The following is an 11,157-nucleotide window of genomic DNA, read 5'->3' as shown; positions in this document are numbered from 1 at the left end:
CTGACCCTAAGCAGTGGCTCCAGACTAAAAATGATTAGGGATTTGTTTGGCTCCTATAATAAACATTCGTTTTAGGGGGGCGTGGCAGAGACTTAACTTTGATAAAGAATATCTCTTTTGTTTTGATACTTTAGTCTTTGCAACTTCAGGGATCTTATCTATGCACAATCAGCTTGTAACACTCCAAAGAGAAAGGAAAACTTCATATGACCCCTTTAAACAAATTGCTTTAATTTAGCAAATGGCTTCTCTGGTTAAACAATACAGAATTGCCAAATAATTGTACTTTTGTACAATATAATTTATTACAAGTAAAAAAAAAAAAAGCTCTGTAATGGTTTGTTTAGAATCACATAGCCAAAAAATGACTTCTGGTTAGGTGTGGGAGGGAGTCCATTTCGAGTAATGCCTCTGATTGATTTAAGGCTGAGTGAGTTTGATTCAAACTGACAATAAAATCTGAATATTTTGGGGATCTGTTTAAACAATTAATTAAAAGAGTAATCATTTGTTCATAAACCAGACATCACAACTCTTGTTGTGTTCATTGTTGCATGCAGCAAACACCAGCACACACACTAAAGGTGTAATTAAAGAACACCACCTCATGAGATGATATCTAACAAAACCACATACCTTTATAGAATATTTTTCTATATCACTGTACAAAAATACTGTCATATGTATGGATTTCATGAGTACAAATTATAACCATATAATTTAGAGCGAAAAACAGTAAAAGGACATTCCCTCTGTGGCAGAAGTCCTTGCGTGACACATTACATGTGACTATGATTTATATAAATAATTTTATTTCTTATTTTTGTTACTTATTAGTATTGTACACAAGGGTGTTTTGTGTTGCATGATATTTATGTTATTTAGTTAATGTTTATTGTATTATTTTAATGTCATATGTGGTTACCCTGATGGTGTTTTGACCCTGAGCACCCTATTGTTTTCCTGTACATTTTAACTTAATATTTTTTGCAGTGCAATTTTTAATTTGTTGTTGCAAATCTTAAATTGTCGGTCACATTTTTAGTATTTCAGTTAAGTTGCTAAGTTTGTTTTGCATGGATGTAAGTCTCATTTGGCTTATTGAAGTGAGGTGTACTGTTGTCTAAGACAAATGCCATATAGACCTTTATTGAAAGAGGGGCTTGAGCCATATCTAAAGAAACCATCACAGAACACCTTAGCAACCCCATAGCAACATCCTGGCATAGACCCAAATCACTCTAGTATCATAGCGCTGAGTTTTGCATGTAAAAATCTAGTTAAACTTGTTTGTGTCTTATTATAAGTTATAGCTCTCTTGCTGTTTAAGATTGACAGCGTTAATGTTGACCCTCTTGAGGGAACGCCAAGTGACTCACACCATACAAAATCAGCAAGTCAAGACCAAAGATTTAAACTTTTAACAGGCAACACCCATAGATCTAAAGAATTCCCTCAGGCTCCGGAGACTGTTCGTCGACCTGCAATGCTCTTACAAAGACAAAGATGGAGCTAGACGAAGGGGGGAGTTTTATTGAGTGAGACTGCTTCTGCTGCCCTCTGTCTCTTATTCTCTCTCTCTCTCTCTCCCCACATAAACATCTGTGGCTGGTTAATGTTAGCCCCGGAGCTAAGTGCAGAGAAAGGGGGTCTGGCTCTCACAGCAGCGATAGCAGTGGTAAAAGGGCAGGGAGGTGTGGTGGCGAACAGGCAGCTGCTGCACAAACGCTCCTGGGCCAACTGCCCGACACTAATCAGAGAGTGAGGGCAGGAGAAAGCGCAGTTAGGGAGGGTGAAACTGACAAGAGAAGGTAAAAGGGGAGCATCTTGGGAGCTGCAAGTGATTTAGAGCAGAGCCAAGAATCCAAAAAGCCAAAAGCGACCTAGTTTGCCTCATGTGTTTTCTCTGCGATTGGGAGTAGAAAATAGCACGGCTTAGTCTTGGACTTCGGTCAGAGCGGCGGGGACTGATTTGGTACTGTTTTGTTTTATTGTTTGTTTGGTTTCAGGGCCTTTGTCGTGTGTTTTTGGCAGGCTGTGCTGATCTGATAAAGAGTAAAAGGTAAGAACAAGCTTAATCAGGAGGTTATTGACCCACAGGAAGCCTCAGGTGTATTCAAAGAGGATCAACAAACAAAAGGATATAGAAAAAGAAAGAAGCAGTTCTTTGCCTCAAGCCCTATAGACAATAATTTATATGGTGAAGACTAAGAAAACCTTGTATGATCCTATCTGCAAAGGGTTTCCTGAAGACAGTATCACTCTTCCTCTAGAATTTGACAAAGAGCTGTCAAGACTTTCATTGCACAACAGTGAAGGATTTGTTAAAACCATTGCAGGTGTTTAACATAAGCAGACTAATAAATCACACATGGATGAAAAATAAACCAGTGCATGAAAAAGTAACTCTGCAAACAAAAGAAACTCAGCAAACAAACCTAGATTACATTTCTGAGAAATTTCATGTATCCACCGAGGAATTGTTTAACAGAGGTTGTGTAGCGGCTAAAGTCAGAGATCACCTTTTGGTTCAGCTGTTTTCTGACAGTTTTTTTTCCTGAAAGGAATTTCTGTTAGACATTCAACAAAACCATTGCAAAAGCGACCATTGCAAAACTTATCTTTTAAGACCAATCTCTGCAAATACAGCCAAGGATTTTCTTGTTTACTGGCATAATAATAGACTTTGGATGGCTATAGCATTTGTTATTGTGAAGTTTTGCAGTTGAACTATTTTGAGACTCAACAAATCTCACACAACAAATATGAATCCAAATCTGTAGATCTTTTTTATTGAAGCTTGGTAATGCAACATTGTTTAACTTGCTTGTTTTCATGCAAACAGGATGGTTGTTAAATGTACAAAAGTTTGGAGTGGCTTAGGCCTGACTCTTCCATCCAATCAAACGGGCATCTTTCAGTTTCCTTTTTTAAAGGGATTGTTCACCCACAAATAACAATTCTGTCACCATGTGCTCACTTACTTATTTTAACTGTATTTCATTGCTCATGCAACAAAAGTCAGGAGGTCCAAAGCAACATCAGACCCCAGACTTTTACTGTATGGACAATAAATAAATGTTGTGCTCTGTAGAAAGAAGAAATGCATACAAGTTGGCACAACAAAATGATAACACAATTTTGACACCAATTGCACTAATCTTTCATGAACCAGCCCTTGTCAGCCGAATTAACTCATGTTAACTGCACATTTAAAGACAGACACCATATTAGGCAAATCCAGTTTACTGCTTCTCCCTGTCCTATAGTCACACAGGGCCTGGAAAAGCCGAGTGAATATGCCTCTCTAGCACTGGGAACATTCCTATAGTCATCTGTAATGGCATATTTCAGATTTAGAAAAGAAAGTGGAGAAAACAGAACAGCATGCGATAACGTGGTGGTTCCAGAGGCAGCATACGAAGACACATTATGGGGTCATCGAAGCCGAGCTCCTTTTCACCGCCTGATTGACAGTTCCCGTCCATCCCCTCCAATGCTTTCCCACGCCACAGTAATTGTGGAAGGCAGTCAGCCGAAACCACTGGTCAGTCGCAGAATGGCCACAGCACAAAGACGTGTAGAGAAAGCCGCCCAGTGTTTTCTAAAGGATCTGCTGTTCTCCACATACACACATACATAAGGATGCCTCTGTTTCTTCTTTTAGCTCTTGTCTCCGCTTGCCTGCAAAGGATTAACTCTTTCTTGGCTTCAAAAGCCTCATCGGATGAGATGATGGATGATGGAATGAATGTATCTGTATTGATCTCAATGAAATGAAAACGACCTTAACACAGATCCTAACAGAGCTGTCTCATGTGTCACCACCTATGTATAGCCACTTATCCTTAAAAAAAGACTTCCATAGTCTAACACAAGGGGGCAGCCTGTCCCTCAAGTTCAGCAGGGCCGCCACCAAGCTACACATGTACAGCAATTAGAGGAAAATATGCTTTCATGTCAAAAACAAAGCTATTTGGCAGCACGATTTGGCCTGTCTGTGTGCTAATAACATGCCGTAATCCTGCTTGACTGGAGATTAATTCAGAGGTTAGAAGCCAAACGAGAATGCTGGAGACGTTTTATTTACTCAGTCGCTGTAGATTCCTCCGGCATGGGGAGGCATAAATCATTGCTTATGGGACGAGAGAGAAAGAGACAGAGGAGATGTAAAGAGAGAGAAAATGAGTGTAGCCAGAGAGCGGTGCTGAAAGAGGCCAGATACCAGAAGATCCAGCCCAAACCGAGGAAGGATCGCACCCTGACCGCCCCGCTCTGTCTTGAAGGTATAGCACACATGGGCTCTGCATACTGTCTAGTAGTACTAATATGGGTTTGAAACTTACTTCGAGACTGTTTTAAAAAAAGTGTGTTCTTTATAGTATGAATATGGGTAGTATGAATGAAATTCTGACATACTGCATCCACCATATTGTCACTGTCACATGACCTACCAATACCAGTGGTGGAAGTGACTGTATCACTTCATTGACAACTTCTCTCCCAAAGCCTCATGGGGAATTTTAGAGTGCTAATCAGATGCACACTTTAGAATCTAGCCAGAAGTAATAGTTCATCTGGGTACTCTTCACCTAGGGCTGGGCGATATGGCCAAAGAATTATCTCGATATTTTTTTTTCATATCAGTCGATATCGATAATTATCACGATAAATGTTACATGTTAATTTCTTTCAAGTTTAAAGGCAGATTTTTGCTCCAATGTGAAAGTTGTAAAAACCAGATGGTTAATTGTGGTTTTCAACTATTCTTTATGGTCAGAACATGACAAACACTTCTCCAGTCATTTTTCCTTAAAGTCCCCCTGTAGTCAAATATTTTATCCCTTAAAACTTATCTTTGATCATCAAAATGACATATTTAAATGTTTTTTCTTGTGATAAAAACACCACATAGACAAATAAACAACATAAAAAACTTGATTTTCACTACAGGTGGACTTTAACAAAATAAATATCTTAATAGAAAAAAATCATTTCTTAGTTCTGCATGTTCTAGTAATTTAAAGTTACTTACTTGACGATGTTGTGTCCTAAAATGCCTTGAAAACTCGAATGCAGCCGTTTGTGATTCTTAATTCGCGCCTACATACATTTAGATCATGATAATCACAGTTAAAACCACAAATATAGCACCTCAATACCATGGTAAAAATGTAATATGGCTTGTAGGTATTTATGAGAAGCATTAGTCTAAATACATTTATAAATGCATAAACGCTATAGCTTAATCACAAAAAAATACTGTAATTATATTCCATTACTCCTCCTTCAATATATTTAATACATGTCTACATTAATAATATAATAAAATTCGACATGAATACCCACATTTCTGACACAATACCATGGTGCAGTTAGTGCTACTACAGTAAATTCATGGTAAATGATGGCGATTTGTAGATTAAAAAGTCTTCTGATTGTATCGTTGCGCACAGTGTTTCTGCTGTTTGTCAGCGCTTTCATCTGGCTGTAAACAGATTTATTTGTGTTCCTCGCTGAATTCAAGTGCTTCACACTGGATCTCACAGCGCTGTTCAGTGTCGCATCAGCGAGTGAACACATCTGCTCTAGTGAAGCTCGCGCCGCTATTTGAACTTTGATCCAAGCGGATAAACGCTCCGAGTGGCGCACTTCAAATGACTAGAGCTCTTTCGTTCCGCCTTTGCCGCATTATATCAAACATTTATCGAACTCTTGTTATCGTTTATCGAGGAAATCTATATGGTGCGATAATTATCGTTATCGATTTATCGCCCAGCCCTATCTTCACCTACTGTTTTATGAATTCGGACATACTACTCATCTCACATACTATTTCTCACCTACTATAGGGTTAATAACCTCCATACATAGGCAGCATTTCATAGCATTTCTTTTCTAGAGTTGTTGCTGTTTATTTGGCAATGTTAGATATCTAACTGCTTCATTTTGTTTATGCCATTGGGATGTGTTCAGAAGATGATGACGTACATACCCATCTCTTAGGTTCATTAATGTCTACTAATGTTTAAATATACTGATTTATGTTGTACCCATTTGAACCACAAATACCACTGTACTCTTCCAATACAATACCGAATGTACATGTCAAGATAGGAAATATCTGTTACACCTGCATATTTGACAATTTGCTATAGGCTATTGAAATATATAATTACCCATGATTAAGCTGCAAGTGAAGACCTGTCTTTCCCTCACACCTACTTTAGAAACGATGTCTCCTTCATAAACACGAGACATGTCACACTGCTTCACAGCTCGATCACACTGTACATGGTTGTCCCACAGATTTAAAAACAAAGTGGAGAAATTGAGGCTATACCTGCACGCCAGCAAGAATAAAAACTAGTTTAGACTAGGTAGCACTCCCCAGGAGTGTCTCCACCACCCCCACAGAGATGTAGGTGAATGTGTTTGACTCGGCTTTTCTTCAGCATATATGCAAACCACCTCTGTTTCTTTCCTTCATATTCTCTTATTTTTAACTGTAATGTGTTTTAACTGTATGTTGACCAAGAAACTACCAGATTTTTTAAAAATTCATTACGAAGTTCTTTTGAACATCCGAACGAAGTCGAACTTTTACTTTATGCCTGTTGTCAACAGATTTGTAAAAAATAATTATTTGTGCAGCGATTCCCATCTTTCAGATCCTATGAGAACATTTTTGTTTTGTGTGAACTCGCACAATTTTCTTGATATTTTCGTAATTAGAATTTCCTGCATTCATTTTTCCTACGGTATTTTTATATTCATGGACAAATAACTATTTTGAACCAGTTCTTTTTAGTAAATCCCCCCCAAAAAAAGAAACCCAAAACGCAACAGCGTGACTGGTGTAACCTGATTCCTAAAACGAACAATTCTTACTGTTTAGTGAATTGAATACCTTGCATTAAACATACAAAGTGACTAGTGTAGGTTGTTTCATGAACAAATTTTCGAAATTGAATTGAATTGATAATTGAATTGAATTCAATTCAATTATCAGTTATCAGGTTGAATCAGTCTGAAACACTGTAAATCCTGTATAATTTACAGCATTGGCAAAGACAGAATTAACAGTATAAATGAAATAAACTCAAATGATTCAGATCAAATTGAAAGGGGAAATCTGCTACCCAGCCCAATTATTATAAGACAGTTCATAGCTGTCAGTGTTTTGGACTTGTTTTCTCTTGTTTTACCCCTGTCTTTTTTCCTGGTTTTCCATATATGGTCTTTTTCCTGTTCTCGTTTAGTTTAATTATGTTTCCTGGCACCTGTGTTTGTTAATTATCCTGTGTATTTAAGTTCCTGTTTGTTCCTTCCTTTCTGTCGGGTCTACTCGTTGAGTTCGTACGTTTGCTTCAGTTTCTATGTTGGAATCTCCCCTGTGTTTTGTTAATAAAGACGGTTTATGATAACTCGTGCCTCCTGCGTTTTCCCTGCAACGACGAACCGTGACAGAAGACCTGACCAAGGACAGTAAGCGGCGCCCCTTCTCCACGTGTTTGTTTTCCGTTTTTAAAAGTGTTTTGGTTTTCCGTTTGTCAGTCAAGCCCGCCAGCCGCGGCATTCTCAAGCCCGCTGACCACGCCTTTCACCCTGAACCTAAAGGGGAATCTAAGGAGGAGAAGGCGGTCTGCTCCAGCCCCAGAGCTCGCTCCAGTGTGGGCTCCAGCCCCCGAATCCAGCCCAAAGAGGGCTCCTGTTCCCGAGTTTAGCCCACTGAGGGCTCCTGTCCCTGAGTCTAACCCAGTGAAGGCTCCTGTCCCTGAGTCTAGCCCAGTGAGGGCTCCTGTCCCCGAGTTTAGCCCATAAAAAGCTCCAGTCCCCGAGTTTAGCCCAGAGATGGCTCCTTGCCCCGAACTGCCTGCTCCGCCATGGCCCCTGAGCTCCCTGTGCCGTCATGGCACCCTGGACTGCCTGATCTGCCATGGCTCCTTGGACTGCCTGTCCCGCCATGGCCCCCTGAGCTCCTTGATCCGCCTTGGAGGCCTCCCGTGTCTCCGTCCTGTACCAGCCTCCAGGGCTCCCACCCCCCACGCCCCGGTGGATATGTTACGGTGCGGGACGCGCCTTCCGGGAGGGGGGAGTTATGTCAGTGTTTTGGACTTGTTTTCTCTTGTTTTACCCCTGTCTTTGTTCCTGGTTTTCCATATATGGTATTTTTCCTGGCACCTGTGTTTGTTAATTATCCTGTGTATTTAAGTTCCTGTTTGTTCCTTCCTTTCTGTCGGGTCTACTCGTTGGGTTTGTGCGTTTGCTTCAGTTTCTATGTTGGAATCTCCCCTGTGTTTCGTCAATAAAGACGGTTTATGATAACTCGTGCCTCCTGCTTTTTTTCCCTGCAACGACGAACCGTGACAATAGCAGGGCTGGGCATTGACACCGATTTTATTAAAAATCCAATTGTCTTTAGTCGCATCACAGTGCTCGAATCCTATGTAGACACAGTGTTAGTTTTACAACACAAAAAAATACAGGATGACCAGTGTAACCTGATTCCCAAAACAAATAATTCTTTTGATCTGGCCAGATTTTGTTCGAAATGACATCACGCCCGTCATACTTCGATTTCGCTTGAAATGTACTGGGGCCTTAAAGGAGGTGGTTCTTTTTGCACAGGTAGCACTTAAAGCATGTAAAAGGCTGACTCACTGCATGAGCCAGGTCCCGCTGAGAGAGGTAGATTACAGGGCAGTTAAGCTCATAAAAAGAAATTTCTCCTCTTTAGATGTTGCTGCCCCTCTCACGGCACGGCTGCACTGTTGCAGAGGTGCTCATCTCTCTCTGTTCTTATTGTTCAGTGGTACTATTACATGCAGTTTTGCTTGTTTTACTCCTATCCTTTCGCTGCTGGGATAAAAGTCAAAAACAAGATAAAAAAAGCAATGAGGTGGATTGTTTATAGTCTGGCGCTGGATTTTGGGGTTTTTAGGTTCTGTCAGTAGCTGGTTTCCCAGATAAAGATTGACTTAGCTCAACTTTCACCTATGATACGGTGTATGTGTCCAGCACCTCTCATTAGAGATCGATTTCAGATATGTCATTAGTGATTCTGACGAGCACATAATGAATCACTTCTCACTGTGTATATAATGGCTGTGATAAATGCGATGTCTCACCCTTGGGCCAGGTGAGAACAGGGTTATTGTCTAATATATCAGAAAGACTGACTCATTATCTCTGATAAGCATAACAAATGATGAAACACACTCACAGGGTGTGTGCATAGACAGTCTGTCTCCTTCACTTGTGTCCATAAACATAGAAGTTTAAAGTATTTTTAGGCCTCCGGCAGGAAATGGAGCTGGACTGTGACTGGGAAATACATGCAAGGGTCACATGCTCAGTGTAGAGGTCAAACACTAACCTGCTGATATACACATGTCAGAGTGATCACCCAGCAGATATGCAGTATATCCCAGTATATCCCATTTTTGTCTGTTATTGGAATATATATGACATTAAAGACTGGAGTAATGGCTGAGGAAAATTCAGCTTTGCTATCACAGGAATAAATTACATTTTAAAATATATAAAAATAGAAAACAGTTTTTTTTTTAATTGTAATAATAAAAACATAAACATCCTTTTTCCAAACTTTTGACTGGTAGAGTATATAAGTAAAATATACACACTATACGTAAATTATAACATTTATTATTAAGAAAAAACATCTTTATTAATAAAAAAGTATATTTTGCGAATGTATTTTATTTATATGCATGTGTACTCTCTGTATGTATGTATCTGTGTATGTATGTATATGTATATAATATATATATATATATATACCAGGGCTTGCAAAATTTCAAAATCCCTGCTTGCCCTTCGGGCAGGCATTCTTCAGGTTTCGGTAGCCCAAAATGAATTTAACTAGCCCGAATAAAAAAAGACATCGGCTGAACCTTACTGTGGACAAATCAGCATGATCAGCAAAAACTAGTAGCATATAGGGATGTAACGATTCACTAAACTTACGATGCATAAAATTCACGATACAGATAACACGATACCATTTTTTTATTGTATTTATTTGTATTTTATTTATTTCTTATTTATATATATATATTTTTTTTTTTACAAAATGAGATTTAAGACAAATTATAAATGAAAAGGTGTCCTTTTATTATTTCTCAGACAAAATGCATATTTTGCATTTTTCTTTGTGAAATTGAAATGTTAAATAACAAAACTAAATTTAAATTTTAAAACAAATCCCAAATCAAATAAAAAATTATACAACTAAAAGAAATCTCTTCATGTAAACAAAGGCTTTGCCTGTGCTCTATTTAAAATCAGAGGCAACCACTGCATTTGAATTATTATCCAAAAAAGATGCTAAAACATGTTATTTGACTTGTATAATTTCAAAATTTGAAGCAAAAACAAAATGGTCTGATTTTAGCTTTGTGAATGAGACACAAATGTCACTCTCTGACAGCAGGTGGCGCTTATGGAACAGCAGGTATTTATAGGCTGCTGCCCCTTTAAGACCGAATGCAAGGATCCAATATAATGATGCACAGGAGATTTCTTTCACCACTGTTTACGTTCACCTAAGACATAACTGACTGTGTTTACGAGAATACTTGCAGAGACAATTATTTTGAGATAATTTTGTGTGTATGTGTTCATTCAGATGCAAGGATATGCGAAAGAGGACTCAATTCTGTGTACGCGCATTGTCTGAAATGCGGCTTTCTGTGCGCGCTTTAAATGAGTGCGCGCAGAAACCAGCACGCTAGCTCCGAATGCGCGCAAATGAAGTGTGACAAAAAAAAAAAAAAAAAAGAAATCAGGAAGGGGGCCAACACTTTTTCATACCACTGTATATATATATATATATATGATAAAATTAGTAGTGGTCGACTGATATGGGTTTTTTGACTGCCGATGCCGATATCTTGGAAAGCAGGGAGGCCAATGGCTGATATAAAGCCGATATATTTTATTTATTTTAATTTATATTTAAGAAATTTGAAATCATTTGAAAATGGATTAATTGTGTAAAATAAACATGCTTATACTTTAAAAGACAAAGCATTTTTCACAAATAAATAAATATTTAATAAAAATCTAATTAAAAAGGAAGTAAACACTGTAACCAACAGGGCACTCAGTATTCTGGGAAGTTTGTGTGCATTG

The 11,157-nt window shown here is 38.6% G+C and overlaps 1 protein-coding gene across 1 annotated transcript in view; it reads left to right on the top strand.

The window, feature by feature from the left end:
- The first annotated feature begins 4,114 nt into the window (after positions 1-4,114).
- Positions 4,115-11,157, top strand: part of LOC107705359 (protein SLX4IP-like) — a 33,864-nt gene continuing 26,821 nt past the window's right edge. Inside the window, exons 1-2 of the mRNA XM_016508617.1 lie at positions 4,115-4,122; positions 4,195-4,286. Coding sequence (XP_016364103.1) covers positions 4,115-4,122; positions 4,195-4,286 — 100 coding nt within the window. The remainder of the gene's footprint in view (positions 4,123-4,194; positions 4,287-11,157) is intronic.

The sequence above is a fragment of the Sinocyclocheilus rhinocerous genome, unplaced genomic scaffold (assembly GCF_001515625.1).
Source record: "Sinocyclocheilus rhinocerous isolate Xijiao unplaced genomic scaffold, SAMN03320098_v1.1 scaffold564, whole genome shotgun sequence".
In the NCBI taxonomy this organism is placed as follows: domain Eukaryota; kingdom Metazoa; phylum Chordata; class Actinopteri; order Cypriniformes; family Cyprinidae; genus Sinocyclocheilus; species Sinocyclocheilus rhinocerous.
Note: the sequence above shows the minus strand (reverse complement) of the source record. Positions and strands in the feature narration are given on the sequence as shown.